At 57.0% G+C, this 18,917-nt stretch overlaps 1 protein-coding gene across 1 annotated transcript; it reads left to right on the top strand.

Annotated features, from left to right (window-relative positions):
* Nucleotides 1–13: 13 nt before the first annotated feature.
* Nucleotides 14–18,552, top strand: ABCD1 (ATP binding cassette subfamily D member 1). The gene is given in 19 exon segments (XM_040626995.1): nt 14–474; nt 477–605; nt 608–706; nt 709–747; nt 750–917; nt 920–988; nt 991–1,050; nt 1,053–1,199; nt 1,202–1,243; nt 1,246–1,328; nt 4,028–4,208; nt 10,049–10,191; nt 10,276–10,444; nt 11,013–11,107; nt 13,968–14,113; nt 14,446–14,591; nt 16,735–16,819; nt 17,086–17,211; nt 17,351–18,552. Coding segments are annotated over 19 exon segments (2,163 nt in total). The 5' UTR covers nt 14–449; the 3' UTR covers nt 17,562–18,552.
* The last annotated feature ends 365 nt before the right edge of the window (nt 18,553–18,917 follow it).

The following is an 18,917-nucleotide window of genomic DNA, read 5'->3' as shown; positions in this document are numbered from 1 at the left end:
CCGACTCGCCCCTGGGGAGGGGTGGGTGGTGGAGTCACTGTCGGCTTCAGCCAGGCTGCGGAGCGGACGGACGCGCCTGGTGCCCCGGGGAGGGGCGCCACCAAGAGAGGAGGAGGAGGCGGAGGCGGAGAAGGAGGTGGAGAGGAAGAGACGCCCTCTCTGCTGACACCCCCCCCCACCCCGAGGCTCTGACCCCAGGGGCTAGGGGCCTGACAAGTTTCTCCATCTTGGCTGCCTGAAGAGGCCGCTACCCTGGAGAGCCCTGAGCCCACCGCACCAGGGGCCCCAGCACCGCCCCGGTGGCCTAACGCGACAGTCTCAGGGACCACTGCAAGGTTTCCAGTTGCCTAGACAAGGAGCTGGGGGTCAGAGCAACAACCCTTCCAGCCACCTGCCTCGACTTCTGCCTCAGGCACCAGTCCCAGCCCTGTGCATCCAACCCAGGTGACATGCCGGTACTCTCCACCCCCGGTCCTCCCGGGTGACCACGCTGAAGCGCACAGCTCTGGTCCTGGCCCTCACAGCCTATGGAGCCCACAAAATCTACCCTTTGGTGCGGCAATACCTGGCTGCGACCAGGGCCCTCAGGTACCACGGGGAGGCCACGCGGAGATCTCTGGGGCCACAGCGGCTAAGGCTAGCGTGAACCGGGTGTTCTTACAGCGGCTCTTGGGGCTCCTGCGGCTGCTCTTCCCCAGGACCCTGTGCCGGAAACGGGGCTGCTGGCGCTGCACTCGGCCTCCCTGGTGAGCGGACTTTCCTGTCAGTATATGTGGCCCGCCTGGCCGGTCGGCTGGCCCGCTGCATCGTGCGCAAGGACCGGGCCTTCGGCTGGCAGCTCCTGCAATGGCTCCTCATCGCTCTCCCTGCCACCTTCATCAACATTGCCATCCGGTACCTAGAGGGCCAACTGGCCCTGCTGTCTCCGCACGTCTAGTGGCCCATGCCTACAGCCTTTACTTCTCCCAGCAGACCTACTACAGAGTCAGCACATGGATGGGCGGCCGCAACCTGACCAGTCCCTGACGGAGGACGTGGTGGCCTTTGCTGCCTCGTGGCCCACCTCTCTCCAACCTCACAGCCGCTCCTGGATGTTGCCGTGACCGCCTACCCCTTGCTTCGAGCAGCCCGCTCCCGTGGGGCCGGCACGGCCTGGCCCTCGGCCATTGCTGGCCTCGTTGTGTTCCTCACAGCCAACGTGCTCGAGCCTTCTCACCCAAGTTTGGAGAGCTGGTGGCAGAGGAGCGCGGAGGAAGGAGAGCTCGCGCTACATGCACTCTCGAGTGGTGGCCAACTCAGAAGAGATCGCCTTCTATGGGGGCCACGAGGTGGGGCAGGTCGGGGTACTGGGCACAGAAGAAAGCTTGTGGCTGGGAGGCCAGGGGAGGCAGCCATGGACAGCATGGAAAGCCCAGGTCTGGCTGGGGCTAATGGCAGGGGTGTGGGAGGTCATGGAAGCGAAGGCTGGGGATGGCAGGGCCTGGGAGAGCCCAGACTTAGGCTCAGAAAGGAGAGCAGGAAGGCCGGGTGGGGACTGCCCTGGGCCGGTTGTCGGCTTGCTCAGGCCACTTCTGCTTCCTCACCCTCTCGGTGTGGTTGTCCTGGCCTTGGAGCTGTGGATCTGAGCGGTTTCAGATGCTAGAGCTCTGTGCTTGCTCCACTCCTATAGCCAGCCAGGAGGCGGCTCCTGATATCTGGAAGCAGGGGCAGTGGGACACGGCCAGCTGCCTGGCCCCTCCTAGGCTCCCCCGGGCCCTTTGAAGGCCGGCATCTGGCCAAGCTGGTGGGCCAGGCAGGCTGGCATTATGGGCATGACTCAGCCCAAGCGGGGGTTAACGAGCAGCACCCAGCACAGCGGCCACAGCGGTGGCAGTGCTAGGTACTTGGGGTCAAAGCCTTCCCCGCCTGAGCCCACAGGCCAGCCTGGCTACCGGCTCAGCTGCCTCCCCAGGCCCGGGGCCGGGGATGCGTGGCCCAGGCCGCCACCGCGGCAGGACGCACTTCCTGCCCGCCCAGCGGCCACCCTGCCCCCCGCATGGCCGCCCTTCCGCCCGGGTTCCAGGCGCGCAGCTCCCCAGTGGGCCAGGCCTGCCGGGAGCCTGGCGCTGGGAAAGGTTACTCCGGGCCAATGCTCCCTTTATCTTGCCTCAGCCCCTCCCCTTCCTCATGCCTGGGGTTGCAGCTGCCTCCGGCCCTGCTCTCTGCGACTCCGGTTTCGGTTCCTGAGGGCTTCTCAAGGGAGGGGCACAGTGGTATCCACCTCCTGAAGGCCTGTGTGTCCTCTCTTTGTCAGGTGGCCTCTTGTCCCCAGACCTCGTCTCATTGGCTGCACATTGGGCAGAGGCTGTGATTTTTTTTTAAAAAAAGGCTTGTCCCTAAACTCTGCAGAGGGGGCATCCCGGGTGTAGGCCGGGCTCCAGATTGGGAGAAAATGCCTGGTCTGCAGCCACAACCCATCTCCTCTCCCACACGCCGGACTGCAGGGCCTTGGCAGGCAGCCACGGCCTTGGGTGAGGGCTTGGCACGTTACCCGCAGCTACATTGTCAGCCCCGGCTGGCACTTGTGCCAGCTTCCAGCACGAGCCTGGATTGCCAGGGTGCTCAGAGGAGGCGTGCTCTCTTCAGGAACTAGGGTTGGACTCAATGCGGAGCCAATCAATGTGCCAGACCTGGATGGTGGGGGCAGGAGGACCATGGTGTATGTCCACAGCCTGTCCCTTTTGACCTCGGCTAAAGGTCTGGAAAGCGGTGTGGGGTGATGGGCCCTCGTGGGTGGGGGTGTATTGCCTACACTGTGCAGGCCTGTGGCTCGCCCCAGTTCCACCAGCCGGTGTCCCTGTGGACGCTGGCCCAGGCTCCATTCAGCAGGTTAGGGCAGAGGTGACTGGCTGGCTGGAGGGCAGACAACACAGTGTTCTGTTCTCATTGAGATCTCACGGAGAAGGCTGATTTAGATTGTATTCACGCGTGTGCGCGCACATATACATACAAACTTTTCCTGGCTTGAGAACAAGGTAAACCTTTCTTAGTAGGTCAGAGCGTCATTTATGAGAATCTGGTTCTCTCCTAGTGGCTCTGCTAGGATGGTCCAAATCGCACACCTCTTGCTACCTCCAAGTGGTGTGAGCTCGGGCAGGTCCCTTTGCCTCTTGGGCTTTGGCGTCCCCAGTACCGTGGAAGTGAGAGTACACATACTGTTGCATGTGATGAGAGTCAATCGGAGAGTCAGGTGTGAAAGTACTTGGCAAAGGAGATGGTGCCAGGCTGGGCAGCTGCGCTGAGCTGGGGATGGTAGGAAGGGCTGGGGCACGCCCCCCGCCCCCCCTCCCCATAACTTGCCAAGAAACCCACAACCTAATGGCCACCTTGCCATGACCCAGTTGCTGACATCTCTGGTGTGCCTTCATTCCCTTTGCCGTCTCCCTCTCCAGACCGTGCAGGAGCCCCTTTCCCCAGCTGTCCGCAGCCTGAGGCCACAGGTGGTGTGGCCTGTGCGGGAATGGGGGGAAAGGGCAGGTTTCTGTGGGAGAGTGCGGTGTAGGGTCCTCATCCAGGGGAACCTTGGGGAGGCTGGGGAGGTGGGGCCAAAGTAGAGACTCTGGAACCAAGTTACTCAAAACCAAGTATTGCCTTTTGCTTTCCTGTGCTGCCCTTTGCTTAGTTCAGGCTAGCATCCCTCCGCAGTTGCCCAAAGATGTCCCGAAGCCGCGCAGGGCAAAGAGAGGGGCACGGTAAGTGTCCCAACTAGAGAGGTAGTGGCAAGAAGGGATGGGAATGGGCCTCGGGAGGTGGGGGTGGTGAGTCCCCTCTTCATCGTGACTGTCCCCTGGTACTAGGACATCAGGCAGTCCCAAAGTTTGAAAACTGGCCCCAGTCAATATGGCCCAGTTGTAACCCCCAGCCCTTGACCTTGTCCTGGCCATCAAATGACATAGCGTGTGTGAGCGGCGCTTGGAGACTGTTGCAGCCCCCGCAGTAGTCACCACGAGGCCCCTTGGTCTTGCTCTGTCGCCCTCGCCCCCCACAGGTGGAGCTAGCCCTGCTGCAGCACTCCTACCAGGACTTGGCCTCACAGATTAACCTTATCCTGTTGGAGCGCCTGTGGTACATCATGCTGGAGCAGTTCCTCATGAAGTATGTGTGGAGTGCCTCGGGCCTGCTCATGGTGGCCGTGCCCATCATCACCGCCACCGGCTACTCAGAGTCAGGTGAGAGCCACGGCCGCCAAGGGGGTGGGGGCGGGGACCCTCTCTTGTCCTCCTGGGTTACCGAGTGCTGTAGGCTTGGGTGGCCCTGGTGTTCGGCTGACCTGCCTGCCTCTTCTGCTAGGGCCGTGAGGCCCTTACCTGATCTCCTGAGCTCAGCAAATGTCACAGTCTCCTAGAGCTCCTGGTTGCCCTTTGCTCGGCATGTGTCTTCCCTTGACAGCATTTCACACTCCTCGGTACCATTCAGCTGAGATTGGGGACTAGGAGTCAGGAAGCCCCTGTGTCCCTTCCTCAGACACACGCACCCTCGCCCACCCCGTCCTGGCCTTGGTTCCCTGCGACCTGGGACTGGGAGGATGGGGAAATAGCTTCAGCTCCTTCATCTCCTGGGCCTTGGCTTTCCTGTGCCTAAACAACTCTGATAGGTTGCAGCAGGTAGAGACCTTGGCCCTAAGGCCTGGGGTGGGGGTGAGTGGAGACAGGAAAGCCCACCTTGCCTGTCACTTGAGCTAGTGGGACATAGGATTCCCATTTCGGCCCCCTACTGGTAGTCTTTTCGTGGTCACCCTCTGCAAGGTTAACACGCATACTTGGCGAAGAGTCCCTGTTAATCAGTAGCTCCTCCTCCACCTAGCCTTTAGAACATTCTAACTCAGGGACCAGCGATGCTGATGTTGGATGGACCTTAGCATCAAGTTTGCTTTCTTGCTGTTTTTATGCCTGGCTATTGCTTTATCAGGTCGCTGTGTGTTTAAATTCACCCGTCTGGTTACCGGGTTTTTTTGCTCACGGGTCATTTTCCACAGCCCAGTTCCCTTCTTCCAGATAGGTATCTTCTAGAAGTTCTTTCTGCAAGCCTTTCGTCATGGGAACTTTGAGATTATTTTGTTGTCTGAAACATCTTTATTTTACTCGTTTCCCAAACTAAAGTTTAGTTGGGTGTGGGAGTCAGGTGAACAGTTACTTCCTCTCAGCCGTTGACACTATCCCATTGTCTCTGTTGGACAATCTGTTATCAGCTTCAGTGCCCCTGGTGGCCTGCATTGTCTCTCTGGTTAGACTTTCTTCTCTGGCATCCTGCAGTTTTCCTATGAAGTGTTTACCTGTAGGTTTCTGTTTGTCCTGCTTGAGATTTGTTGTATGGCCTTCATATATTCAGATTTTTTCCATCGTTCTGGAAAATTCTCAGCTGTTATCTTTTCAAATAGTGCCTCGGTTTTGTCCTTTTACTCTTTTCTTCTCACTCTCCCCTTTGCAATTCTTCACCAATTGGCTGTCTCTCACCCAGCACTGTGAATTCGGGGCGATCTCTGCAGATCTTTTATGCTCTCTCGTCCTTCAGTTTTCTCTTCAGCTTCATCTGATTTGAAATTTTTTAAAAATTCCAGTGACTATTTCTACAGGTTCTTTTTTTTTTTTTTTTACTATTTCTGTAAGTTCTATTTGCTTCTCTTTCGCACAGAAATGTGAAAACAGGGGCGCCTGGGTGGCACAGCGGTTAAGCGTCTGCCTTCGGCTCAGGGCGTGATCCCGGCGTTATGGGATCGAGCCCCACATCAGGCTCCTCCGCTGGGAGCCTGCTTCTTCCTCTCCCACTCCCCCTGCTTGTGTTCCCTCTCTCGCTGGCTGTCTCTCTCTGTCAAATAAATAAATAAAATCTTTAAAAAAAAAGAAATGTGGAAACAGACATTTTTCTTTTCAAATAGGAATTTTAAACTGTTTTCGTGAGTGTCTGATTTTCTCATCTTTTGGACTGCTCCTTTTTATGCTCCATGGTGTCTAGCCAACTATTTGATTATCAGAATTCTTTATCTTCCATCTGCTGCTCTTCATTCATGGTGGATTGTTTCCCTGTGGGTTTTGCAACGAGGCTTCCTGGGAACCCTGAGTAGCTCAACTAGAGGGGTCATTCCCCAGCGCAGTGTGTATTCGCTTTTGTTTGGGCCACGTATGCCCGCCCAGTTAATTAACCACTTGGAAGCCATTTTACCTTAGCTTCTCAGCTGGGGGAAGAGGGGTTCCTGAACTTGAAGGCAGTATTAATTTGAACTCTAGACACATAATTACAGATTCTTAAAGGAGACCTTTTTTTTAGTGCGCCTAGAGCCCCAGCTGCACAAGAGAAACTTCCCTGTCTTCTCCCATGTCTGGAGATTTCACAGGATACCTGGTTGCTAGCTTCTCTTTGTGCTCCTGGAAATTTCCCTTGCTTTCCTTGGAGCACAGCTCTGCTTGAAAAGGTGTTATACTTTGGGGCACCTGACTTGCTCAGTTGGTGGAGCATGAGACTCTTGATCTCCAGGTCCTGAGTTGGAGCCCCATGCTGGGTGTCAAGCTTACTTAAAAATATATATATATTTAAAAAAAAAATAAAAAAATTAAAGGTGTTATATTTTATGCAATTTGGTAGTAAGAGGGTTTTAATTTTTTTAAGATTTTATTCATTGATTTGAGAGAGAGAGAGGGAGAGCATGTGCACACAAGCAGGGCAAGCAGCAGGCAGAGGGAGAAGCAGTCCCCCCGCTGAGCAAGGAGCCCCCGATGCCAGGGAGCCGAATGTGGGACTCGATCCCAGGAACCTGGGATCATGACCCAAGCCAAAGGCAGATGCCTCACTGACTGAGCCACCCAGGAGCCCAGTAACAGGGTTTTTAATTGCATATAAAGAGAGAGAGCCTGACTTGTTTCAGAGCTGAAGTCTCTCTGATTCTCTCCCTATTTGTGTCTCTACCTTGGGACTTCTGTGCCCTCAGCTGTCCTTCTCTGGGTAGCCCCCAAGGGAAAGGATCTCACTGGAGGGGGATTATTACTTTCCACCTCGAAGGCCTTACATAAAGGGTGGCCTTGATTGAGGCACAGGTGACAGACCCAGTCAGCACCCCTGGCCTGGAGCATGGGAATCCACCCACGAGGAAACCTACTTGTGATTTCTGTGAGGAAGTGCCTGCAGCTACTTTCCTCCCTAACTGGCCTTGGGGCCCATCTAGTCCCCGAGTCCTCTCCTGTGAAAGCCTAGGACTTTCTGGAACCTCTGCTACACCAGACCGTGTGGGCAATTCAAAGAAGCATGAGCTCTAGTCCCTGGCTACGTGGCCCTTTATAGTTAGTTACCTGCGAAAATGTGAAACACTCCTGCCCGCTTTGCTCACTCTACTTCTGTCTCACTGGCCTCCTTGTTATTCCCCTGAAGCAATGCTTCTGCCTCCAGGCCTTTGCAAGTGCTGCTAGCTCTGCTGGGAATGCTCTTTCCTCTGACAAGACCACCGCTCCTGCCCCTGCCGCCCCTGCCCCTGCCATCCCCTTCCCCTTCCCCTTCCCAAAGCCGAACATCCTGTCTACTCTACTTCTCTATTTAGTTTATTGTCACTCTGCCACTTTAGGCTGTGTGTGCTCAATGGAGGCAGGGATTTTTGTCTGTTTTGTCCTTGCTGTGTCCCCAGTACCCGGTGGCTAGTGAGGGCTCTGGGTGCTTCGAGGAGAATGAGAGCCCTGGGGACCTATGGGACGAGGCAGACACTTACCAGTTGGGGAAAATTTAGATACCTTTGCCCTTCTGGCCTGCTGGAGCTGCAAGGCTGGAAGGCCCAGCCGAAGAATTGCCTTGTGGTGGACAGCTGCTTGGTGTCCTGCCGCAGGGCCCTGGTCTTAGCTGCCTGAGCCTCTGAGGGAACCTATAGAAGGCAGTCAGTTCTGTCTCTAGGGAGGTGCCAGCTGTTGCCAGGATGTCCCCAGCAACTGAAAACCCTTTCCCTTTGTGTACAGTCACTCTCTGGCTTTTAGGACATCTGGTCAGGACAGCTTATGTTCCCCCTGCCTTTGGGGGGGCTATGTCCCTGTGGGCACAGTGGGAAGGCAAGCCCAGGACCATAAACTGTCAGGATTTACCGTCCCCCACCCCTGCTCCTGTTCCCTGGATTCCTGGGCCAGGCCCAAGAAAAGGTAATGCAAGGCAGTCAGACCATCCATCCCATGCCTTTTCCACCTGGTACTGCCCTGGAGGCCATCTGCCCTGAGCTGGCTTCCTGCCCCTTCCCACCCCACCCCTGCCATCATATCCCTAAAGCTTTCACTTTGAATTAACAGATGCCCCTGGATAGAGTCCTTGGGCCCTTCCCAGGACCTTCCTTCCTATCACTTTGGCCCCAGGAGCCTCAGCTTCCCCTGGATACCCCAGTGGGCATTGCTCACTCTCCCACACCTTAAGACCCTCAGAGTCGGCCGCCCCCTTGCTCCCCATCACCATTTCCAGAGCATTCCTTGTGGGAAAGCCCTGTTCGTCGGAGCTCTAAGGGTCAAGGGAGTCAAAACTACTGACAGAAGTTGATTGAAGTGAGCAACCACAGGGTCTAGACTGAAACAGAAAAGCAAGTCAAGACAGAAACAGGCTCCCAGGGAGAAAGAGGGGCATCAAGCATGGCCGTTCTCAGAGAGGCCACAGAATACAGTGTCGAGGGATGGGATGAGGGAGAAATGGGGATAGCAGTGAAGGTCCAAAACGGACATTCGTGTTGAAAGACTCGGGGGTACAGCAGCTCTGGGCATTGGACCGTCATCAGTGTAAGATATAGAGCAAGGGCAGTTTAGGAGAAAGGAGCTGCTCGTGCCAAAAAAGAAAGCCAAATTCCTAATGGTTCGTTTTCTTATCCAGATTATTGAGATGTACTTAACATACCATACAGCCTTTTAAAGTGTACAATTAAGTGGTTTTTAATATATTGACGAAATTATGCAACCATCACCACTAAGTCCAAAACATCATCTTCACCCCAAAAAGAAACCCTGGACTCATTAGCAGTCACTCCTTCCCCAGCACTTCCCGGCTCCCAGCACCTGCTTATCTTTCTGTTGCTGTGGATCGGCCTCTCACGGACAGTTCACATGAATGGAATCACACGATCTGTGGCCTTTGGTGTCGGCCTTCTTTCACTCAGCGTCACGTCTTCAAGGTTCACCCACGTTGTACAATGAATTGGCACATCACCACCATTTACGGTCAAATAATACTGCACTATGTACACGTGCCACAGTCTCTTTATCCATCCGTCCACTGATGGACATTTGGGTCGTTTACACCTTTTGATGATTATGAATGGTGCTGCCATGATCATTTGTGTCCAAGTGTTTATGTGAACGTGTATTTTTTGTTTCTCATGGATGCATACCCAAGAATGGAATTACTGGGGCCCATGGTAACTCTGTTGAACTTTTTGAGGAACTGGCAGACTGGTTTCCACATGGGCTGCTCCATTTTACAGCCCCACCAGCCATCCTAGTGGATGTGAAGCAGTAGCTGATTGTGGTTTCTCTGATGACTATTAACATTGAGCGTCTTTTCATGTGCTTACTGGCCATTTGGAGATCTAGGAAATACAGTAGAATTGTCTATTCCGATCCTTTGCCCATGGTTTCATTGGGTTCTCTTTGTTGTTTTTACATATTCTGGATACAAGACCCTTATCGGGTATGTGATTTGCAGATGTTTTCTCCTAGTCTGTAGGTTGTCTTTTTGCTTTTTGGATGGTTCCCTTGGATGCCCGAAAAGTTTTAATTTTGGTGAAGCTCATTTATCTGTTTTTCTTCTGTTGCCTGTGCTTTTGGCGTAATATTTAAGGAGCCATGCATAATCCTAGCTCACAAAGACTTACGGCCACTTTCTTGTAAGAGTTTTATAGTCTTAGCTCTTACATGAGTTAGTTTTTGTAGGTGGTGTGAAGTAAGGGTCATTCTTTTGCAAGCGGATACTCAGTTGTCCCAGCACCATCTGCTGGAGAGACTTGTCTTTCCCCTAGTGAGTCCATTTTGATTTTCCCCGGTCCCCTCCTTTCCACTATGCTCTGTAGACTCAGAGGCAGTGAAGAAGGCAGCCTTGGAGATGAAGGAGGAAGAGCTCGTGAGTGAGCGCACAGAGGCCTTCACCATTGCCCGCAACCTCCTCACGGCTGCCGCAGATGCCATCGAGCGGATCATGTCATCCTACAAGGAGGTACCCCCAGCCCAGCACTGCCCCCCGCCGTGCCTCCCCTCCCCCCCGCTGGCAGCGTCTGAACCAGGGCCACCCTCCCTGCAGGTGACAGAGCTGGCCGGCTACACAGCCCGAGTACATGAGATGTTCCAGGTATTCGAAGATGTCCAGCACTGCCGTTTCAAGAGGCCCGGGGAGCTGGAGGACACTCAGGCAGGGCCTGGGGCTGTGGCGAGGTCTGGTGTCCGTGTAGAGGGGCCCCTGCAGATCCGAGGTAAGGGCACCCTCCCCACAGACACCCCCACCCAGAGGGCAGGATCTTTGAGCTGTGCCCCAGGGAGGCCCCTGCAGCCTTCTTTCCCAGAGCAGTAGCTGCTAGCCAACCCCCTCACTTGCCAGTGCCTTCCCAGGGTTCTGGCTGACATTTCTCTTATTTCTGTTTGCAAAGGATGCAGTCCCTGAGTAGAGGGGATCACTCTCCCATGTGGGCAGCAAGAGAAAGTTCAAGACCACAGCAGGGGCCAGGGTACTATGGAAGAGGGGCCCAAGTGTCAAAGCCTCCATTAAAGTAGTGCCAGGAGCCGAGGGTTTTACAGAGCAAGGGTGGACTCCATGTCTCAGGTTCCAGAAGCCAGAGAATTGATGTTGCCCCTCCCCTGCCCAGAGCACAGCACCAGACACTTTTTGGGAATAGGCTCATGGAAGACCCATCATATTCCCAACGGGCCCCGGACCACACACTGGTGTGCTGTTGGCGGGGGGGGAGGGGGCACGTGGAATCCACCAGAAGGCAGAAGGGGTGCTGCTGCTCCCTCTATTCCTTCATTGCATTCTCTCTCCAGGCCAAGTGGTAGATGTGGAACAGGGAATTATTTGTGAGAACATCCCCATCATCACGCCCACGGGAGAGGTGGTGGTGGCCAGCCTCAATATCAGGGTAGGTCAAGTGGGGGATTGGGGGGGGGGGTTGTTGCTTGACCCAGGAGTGCTGGCTGGGCTGGTCTGAGCTACAGGACCCTGGGCTTGGCCTTCTGCATCTGCAGGCCCCAACCCTTGGTATCTAGCCTCCTGGGCCTGCGTGTGTTGTCATTCCCCAGATCCACTTGGCAAACGGGCTAAGGTCCAGGTGAAATGCCAACGTGTCTCTGACTGTTGGTTCTGTCACAGTAGAGTCATAAAAGTGACTGGAGATTACCAAGGGTGGCCAAGGGTCACCCAAGGGCTCCTGGCCCTGGCCCCATCATTGCCACCTCCCACCTCCATCCCCGAGAAGCCCAGGACTTGGGGACTCGGGTTCAACTCCAACTATGGGGGAATAGATTCCTCCAGTGACCTGGGCTTAGGGTCTCACCCATCTGCTTCAAGAAGCCCCCACTGTAGGTGTGTGCTGGGTACAGCCTGGCCCACTGGGAGGGCTCTCAGCCACTACAGAGGCTGTCTCGGGAAAGGAAGCCCTGGTGGCCAACCCCCACCAGTCACCTGTGTCCCTACCCAGAGCTTCGGACAGGGTCAAGGAATGATGGAATGACAGAGAGGCCTGTGGGGGCGGGGTCAGTGTCAGAAGCCAGAAGGAATCATTCATTCATCCCTGGGCTGGGCGCTGGGAACCAGAGGTAAGTTGGAGGGGCACTGCCCTCAGGAAGGCCCCACACTGGGTCCCCTAAAGTATTGCAAAGGTCCCCAGTCAGCTGCCCAGCATCCTGTGGGGGCCACAGGAAGGGTGGTCCCATCCCTGAGGTGAGTAGAGATCACCTGAAGCTTCACCCAGAAGCCTCAGGGTAGCTAGGCAGATAGAGGAAGAAGGGCTCCCCCAGCAGGCGGGCAGAGGAAAGGCAGTGAAGTAGCAGGAGCATGGAGCTGAGGGACCTCAGGGCCGGTCCCGTAGGGGCCTTGTGTGCCTGGCTGCAGAGCTGGGTCACTTGGAGCCATGACTAGGCAGGGAGTAACTGGGAAGAGGCAAGTGGAGGGTCAGTGTCTGGTGGTGCCAGTGGAGGCTCCTTTCCTCTGTGCTGGGAGGGGCCCTGAGAGCCAGTTGGAGGCCAGGCACATTTCGTTACCCCAAGCAGCACGGGACAATGGTGTGATCCCCATTGCCCCTGGCCGTGGTCACTCTTGGGGTGTGGCAGGGAGCCACCAATGGCTGGTTTATCCAAGGCGAACGATTTCCCTGCAGGCCCCGTGGCAGCCAAGTAGGCAAAGACCAGGGGCCCTGGCTCGCCAGGGCACAGCTGGTGAGGGAGCAAGGCCAGGTGAGGAGGGGTGACTGGGACAGAAGAGCAGGGGTGGGAGGCAAGGCCGAAGCCGGGCTCTGGGGCTGGGAGATGTTGGGGAAGACAGGGGAGCGGTTTCCAGTCATGATCGGCTAGGTGGTGGGGCAAGAAGGTTGGCAGAAGAGGGAGAGGCCAGGGAAGGGGACCAGGGAGGCTGCTGGGGTGCTAACTGGCGGAGAGCCAGGACTGACACACTGGCCCTTGCACATCAATCATGGAGGAGGGAGGCCCAGTCCCCCCCGCCCCCTGAGAGGGCCTCTATGGTCTAATAAAGGACCACAAAGTGAGGGGCTCAAACAGCAGAAGTGGCTTCTCTCCTGGTGTTCAGGGAACTGCGGGAGAGTCTGCTCCAGGCCTCTCCCAGTTTGGGTGCTTTACTGGCCATCAGTGGTGTTCCTGGGCTTGCAGAAGCCTCATGTCAATCTTGGCCTTCTCTCCCTGTGTACATGTCTCTGTGTCCAAATGACCCCCCCCTTTTTTTTTTAAAGATTTTATTTATTTGACAGAGAGAGACACACAGCGAGAGAGGGAACACCAGCAGGGGGAGTAGGAGAGGGAGAAGCAGGCTTCCCGCCGAGCAGGGAGCCCGATGCGGGGAGCCTGATGTGGGGCTCGATCCCAGGACCCTGGGATCATGACCTGAGCCGAAGGCAGACGCTTAACTGACTGAGGCATCCAGGTGCCCCCAAATGACCCCTTTTGATCAGGACACCAGTCACATTGGATTAGGGGCCCACCACACTCCAGGATGACCTCCTGTAAATTTAACTAATTACATTTGCAAAGACTATTTTTCCTAATAAGGTCACATTCTGAGGTCTTGGGGGTTAGGACTCGAACACGCATCTGGTAGGGGGGCACCGCTCAATCCGTAACGCCGCCTCACTCAGGCGTCGTGGGGACTGCACAGTAGTGTCACTGAGAGTGGAACTGAACATGGTGATGGGGGGGCTGTGCCCCAGGTGCCCTGCCATCTGACCCCCTCCTGCCTGCACACTCCCCCCAAGCTCATCTGGCCTTTTTCCTACAGCAGGCATTTCCATAAGACCAGCGGGCACCATGTAATCTAATCTGCTCACTGGGGAGCCTGAGGCCCAGCGCCCTAGTACCTGTGGGGACAGTGAGAGGCCCACGGGGACAGGAGGACTGGCCGGGCATTAGGAACAGACAGAGTTGGGGGTTTGTACTGTCCACCTCAAACTCGAAAGAAAGCACCTTTCCTGAGACAATTCCTCAAGGGAGAGCAACTCTGCTGGGGAAGCGGAGACGCTGGGAGTCCTAGTGAGGTGGGACGGCAGGGGAGAGAGGGCGACGTTGGCTTTCTGGGGTCTTCGTCGTGCTGGCCCCATGCTCTCTGGTGTTTGGTTAGGGCTCTGGATGCTCGACCTCATCCTTCAGGCCCTGCTGCCCCTTACCAAGAGACCAAGAGCGGCCTACCTACCAGCCCGAGTGTGGGCCACAGTCGAGAGGAGGGAGGTCCGCGCGGCCCCCTGCCAGGCCCCACTGCTGCCACCGTTGCCTCCACAGGTGGAGGAGGGCATGCACCTGCTCATCACGGGCCCCAACGGCTGCGGCAAGAGTTCTCTCTTCCGGGTCCTCGGCGGTCTCTGGCCCGCATATGGTGGCGTGCTCTACAAGCCCCCGCCACAACGCATGTTCTACATCCCTCAGAGGTGAGGGGGGGGAGGGGGCCCGGAGATGGCAGGGCTTGGGGCGTCAGGAGAGGATAGAGAGATTCTGCTCCCCCGAGCAGCCTCGTAGCCGTGACGTGTGCGCGCACATGTGTGAGTGTGCCTGATGCGTGCACGTGCACCTGTGCATGTGGGGGGGGGTGTGTGTGCACAGTGCGTGGTGTGCGTGCGGGGGGCTTGTGGTGGGGATCTGCAGGCTTTGGGTTGGCCCTGCCCTTGGCAGCCAGGGCCCGTGACGGAGCCTGCTCAGGCACAGGGTGTCAGCAGGGAAGCAGGGCCTGGCCTGCCCTTCCTGATACGTGGCGTTCCTGCAGGCCCTACATGTCTGTGGGCTCCTTGCGGGACCAGGTGATCTACCCTGACTCCGTGGAGGACATGCGAAGGAAAGGCTATTCGGAGCAGCACCTGGAAGCCATTCTGGACATCGTGCACCTGAACCACATCCTGCAGCGGGAAGGAGGTAGGGGAAGACGTGGCCCATCTCACCTATTGGCGCCAGGAAGGGAGCCATTGATCAATTGCCCTTTGCCCCAAGACTCAGCTGGGGCGCCTGCTGGCACCCCTGCCCCTGCCTCCCTCTTGGCCCCCGAGGGATGAAGATAATCCCGACATCCAGAAGTCCAAAGTGCTAGGTGCCCTGGAAAGCCCCACCCATCAGGGGAGCCCTGAGCTCACTAGGCAAGGGAGGCCAGGCACAGCAGAAGACATCCAGTGGGGGTGCTCACTTCCGGCCTCGGACACCCTCTCCAGGCTCTGGGGCTCAGTGGCAGGGATGGCCCTGTGGGCCAGGTGAGGAGAGCCCAGGCTTTCCCTGACAGTGAAGGAAGCTTTTGGAAGGCTCTAAGCAGGGAAGTGACAGGTCGATGTCACATTTTAGCAAGGGGACAGACCCTGGGCGTGAGCAGGGCCGCTGGGGAAAGGGTGAGCCCGGGGTATATGTACAGAGGGCCTCTAGCATGGGAGGCAGCACAGAGCCAGAGGGGACACTTGGGTTTCTGGCTGGAGCCTAGGAGGTGACATCCCCTGGGAAAGACACTGTAGGACTGGAGGGAAGGCTAATAGCAAGAGAAGGCATTGGTCAGGGGCTTATCAGGTTTGTCTGCAAATGCCCGCTGTGCCCAGAGTAGGGGAGGAGGGGAGAGCAGCTCAGCTGCGGGGGGTGGGGGGGACAAGGTGGGGCTGGAGTCAATTTTTTTAGTGAAATCTGAAAAGCAGGGTTCAACTTCCTGCCTCCATCACAGGGGGAGCTTGACCAGCCACCCTGCACCTAGGAGTGCACCCCTCCTCCTGTCTTCCAGGACACCCCTAAGTGCCCTGGGCCGCTGGGGCCTACCATCACAGCCTATTAGCATTGAGTTCAGCTGGGAATAACAGAACCCCCTCCCCACAACAGTGGCTCAAATCATTTACAGGTTTATCTTACTGTGACACAAAAGTCCTGAGGAAAGCAGACCACAGTTGACAGAGGCAGCCCAGCTCTGTGAAGGCCCCTCAGGTCGCTCAGCTATGTGTGACCTCCATTCCCAAAGTCACTTTGTGATCTAAGATGACTGCTCTGCGTATCACATCACATCCCAGGCCATGGAATGGAGAAAGTGAGGAAGGGGTGAAGGGGCAAGGGTACCTGCCATCTGTCTTTTAAAGAAAGTTCCAGAAGCTGACACGTGTGGAACACACTTATACACACATTGGCCAGAGTTCAGTTCCATGGTCCATACACCTCACCTCAAAGCACGCTAAGGAGTAGAGTCTTTTTTGTGGGTGACCACGTGCCTTGACAAAACTTCTAGTCCCATGGGAAGACAGAGCAGAGGTAGGACACACCGAGTCGTTTCTGCTCAGACTTGCTGAGGCAGTGGCACCAGGCAATGACACAAGCACCCAGGCCCTGCAGGTGAGAAGCCTTCTGGAGAGGCTCTGCCATGACCATCTGCTGCCCACGGATGGAAGCATTGGCTGGCTCTTTGTTAGCACTTTCTTAGGTCCTGTAGGCGCCTGCTGGGGCTGCCGCAACAAGGTACCAGAGTGGCTCAAGCAACAGAAATGTCTTGTGTCCCCGTTCTGGAGGCGGGAAGTGCAAGAGCCAGGAGTCGGCAGGGTCGGTCCCTTCTGAGGGCCGCGAGGGAAGGAGCTGCTCCAGGCCTGTCTCCTTGGCATGTAGGTGGCAGCCTTCTCCCTGTGTCTTCACGTGGCCTTCCCTCTGTGCGCGTCTGTTTCCAGTTTTGCCCTTGACATAGGGACACAGTCCTGTTGGATTGGGGCCCACCCTCGTGACCTCGTGATAACTGCCCCTCTCTAAAGGCCGTGTCTCCAAATAAAGTCACGTTCTGAGGCCCTAGGGCCTAGGATGCCCACATTCCTTATTTTGGAGGGGACACAATTCTGCTCGCAAGTCTTTTTTGACTATTAAAGTATCATCTCCAGATAGATAAGCATCCAGGGCATGTAGACCCTGGGGCCAGCCTTCTCCAAAGTCACATATGCCCCTGTATCCCACTTTCACCGGTCTCTTCAGCCCCTCCCCCTGCCCCTGGGTCTGGGCCCTGTGCAGGTGCAGCCCTGCCCTTGCCGAAGTGAACAGAAGCCCCTTGTCCCTTGCCTAGGTTGGGAGGCCGTGTGCGACTGGAAGGATGTGCTGTCAGGGGGTGAGAAGCAGAGAATCGGCATGGCCCGCATGTTCTACCACAGGTGAGCCGGGCTGGCGGGCAGCAGGCAGGCTCCTTCAAGCACTGAGCCAGCAGCAGAGACAAAAGGGCAGCCTGCGTGTTCCCAGGGGGCTGACTAGGACAGCCAGGTGCCCTGCGGCCATTAGGAGGCCTCACCCCAGCCTGGGCCCAGCCATGAGAAGCAGAATCAGTACGGAGATCGGGGTTCCCACGGTGGGGGCGGGGTGGCACAGGCCAAGGCTTCTGCGAAGGAGGGTCCACAGCCTAGTGCATTTGCCCACCTCCAAGGCCCAAGTACGCCCTCCTGGATGAGTGCACCAGCGCTGTGAGCATCGACGTGGAAGGCAAGATCTTCCAGGCGGCCAAGGATGCTGGCATTGCCCTGCTTTCCATCACCCACCGGCCCTCCCTGTGGTAGGTGCCTGCCCTTCCCGCATGGAGTTGAGGGGACGGAGCACCCTGCCTGCTTGGCGGCCGGGGAGGGGGCAGTGCTGCTGTCAGACGCCCGGCAAGTGTCTCCCGCTGAACAGCTCCTGTCCCTCTCCTGGCCTAGGAAGTACCACACGCACTTGCTGCAGTTCGATGGGGAGGGCGGCTGGAAGTTCGAGAAGCTAGACTCCGCCGCTCGCTTGAGCCTGACTGAGGAGAAGCAGCGGCTTGAGCAGCAGCTGGCGGGCATTCCCAAGATGCAGCGGCGCCTCCAGGAGCTCTGCCAGATCCTGGGCCAAGGCTCCGGGGTCCTCCAGGGTGCTGCTCCCCCCTGAGCCCTGGGATCACATGAAGGCGACAGCAGCACTTGCCCACCCACCCCCACACCCAGCCCTGCCGCAGGCCTACCTTGCATGCCTTTCCTTCCCAGGCCTCCTGGCCACGGGCCTGCCCTGCCTAGAGGACTGCCAACAAAACCACATGCCTGTCCCTGGGCCCCCTTCCCTGGCTGGGGCAGGTGGTTCTTTCTTCTCTTCCAGGAGCGGGAAGGGGTGGGGGTGAGCCCCCAGCCCACCGCCAGCCAGTCTGTGTGGAGTCTTGCGTGTGGGGAGCCCTGCTCTCCTGACGCTGCAGTCCCTCTTATTCCCTCGTCTTCAGTCCCTTGGAGACCCTACGGACCATCCATGGCTACCACCCAAATGGCCCACCGAGGCTCCCATCCCACGGGACACCCTTCCTGCCATAGAAACAGCCAAACAGGACCCACAGCCAGACAGGGCCCCTTGCGTGCACCCCTTCTCCCTGCCAGTAGTCTCCAAGAGCCCGAGGGAGGAAGGATTGCACAGCATTTCTTAGCGAGTGATAGTAAGAATGTAGCCCCTGACCTTCTTGGCCCCTAGCCTTCTTTCCTTCTACAAGCTAACTTATTGGATTCCTGTTTGGAGCCATCTCGATTGCCAACACGAGCACCCTGCCAGCAGGGAAGGCGGCCTGGGCCGCGGTCCTCCCACAGGTGACCTAGCCCTTGAGCCAGCCCCCAGCCGCCTGTTGCCCCACCAGCCTACACTGCCAGCCACCTCCGTGGGGTGGGGGGGTACAGGCCCACTGAAGGGGGAAACGGGTGCTGGGGCTGCTGGGCGTGAGGGCACCTGTGTGCCCAACTCAGTGCCAAAGAGGGGTCAGCCAGGGGAGCCGTGTCTGCAAAGCCAGCCGCCACCTAAGAGGGAGACCCCACCACAGCCACCGCATGTGCCTTTCTAGGTCCTCAGCCCTCTGGCCGGGGAGCATCCCTCAATCCCTCAGTAAACGCCTCCCCCAGAAGGTGCAGTCCTGCCTCCTGGCCTCTTTGTCTGGCAGGGCTTGGGGGGGATGGGGAGGGGCATCAGGTTGCCTGCCCCCACCCAAAGACAGTTCAGTGTGTTCTCCAGCTGACGTAGTGAGGAGGTAGATGTAACAACATCTCACAAAAATACTGGCTAAGCACAAATAGGACTTTGGACCAATCTCGGGGCCAGTGCTGGGGTGGAGAGGAGGGGGCTGATGCCCAGTCCCTGCATGAGAGCTTCCAGAGAGACACTGTGGGAAAAGCAGCGAGCTGCGAAGTGGGCTGGGGAGCGGCCACAGAGGATGAGTCCCGACCCTGTGGGGTAAAGAGGAACAGGGAAGAAGTAGTTCTAGACCTTCTGCGAAGA

Source organism: Ursus maritimus (assembly GCF_017311325.1).
Source record: "Ursus maritimus isolate PB19 chromosome X unlocalized genomic scaffold, ASM1731132v1 scaffold_X1, whole genome shotgun sequence".
NCBI classification, from domain to species: Eukaryota; Metazoa; Chordata; class Mammalia; order Carnivora; family Ursidae; genus Ursus; species Ursus maritimus.
Note: the sequence above shows the minus strand (reverse complement) of the source record. Positions and strands in the feature narration are given on the sequence as shown.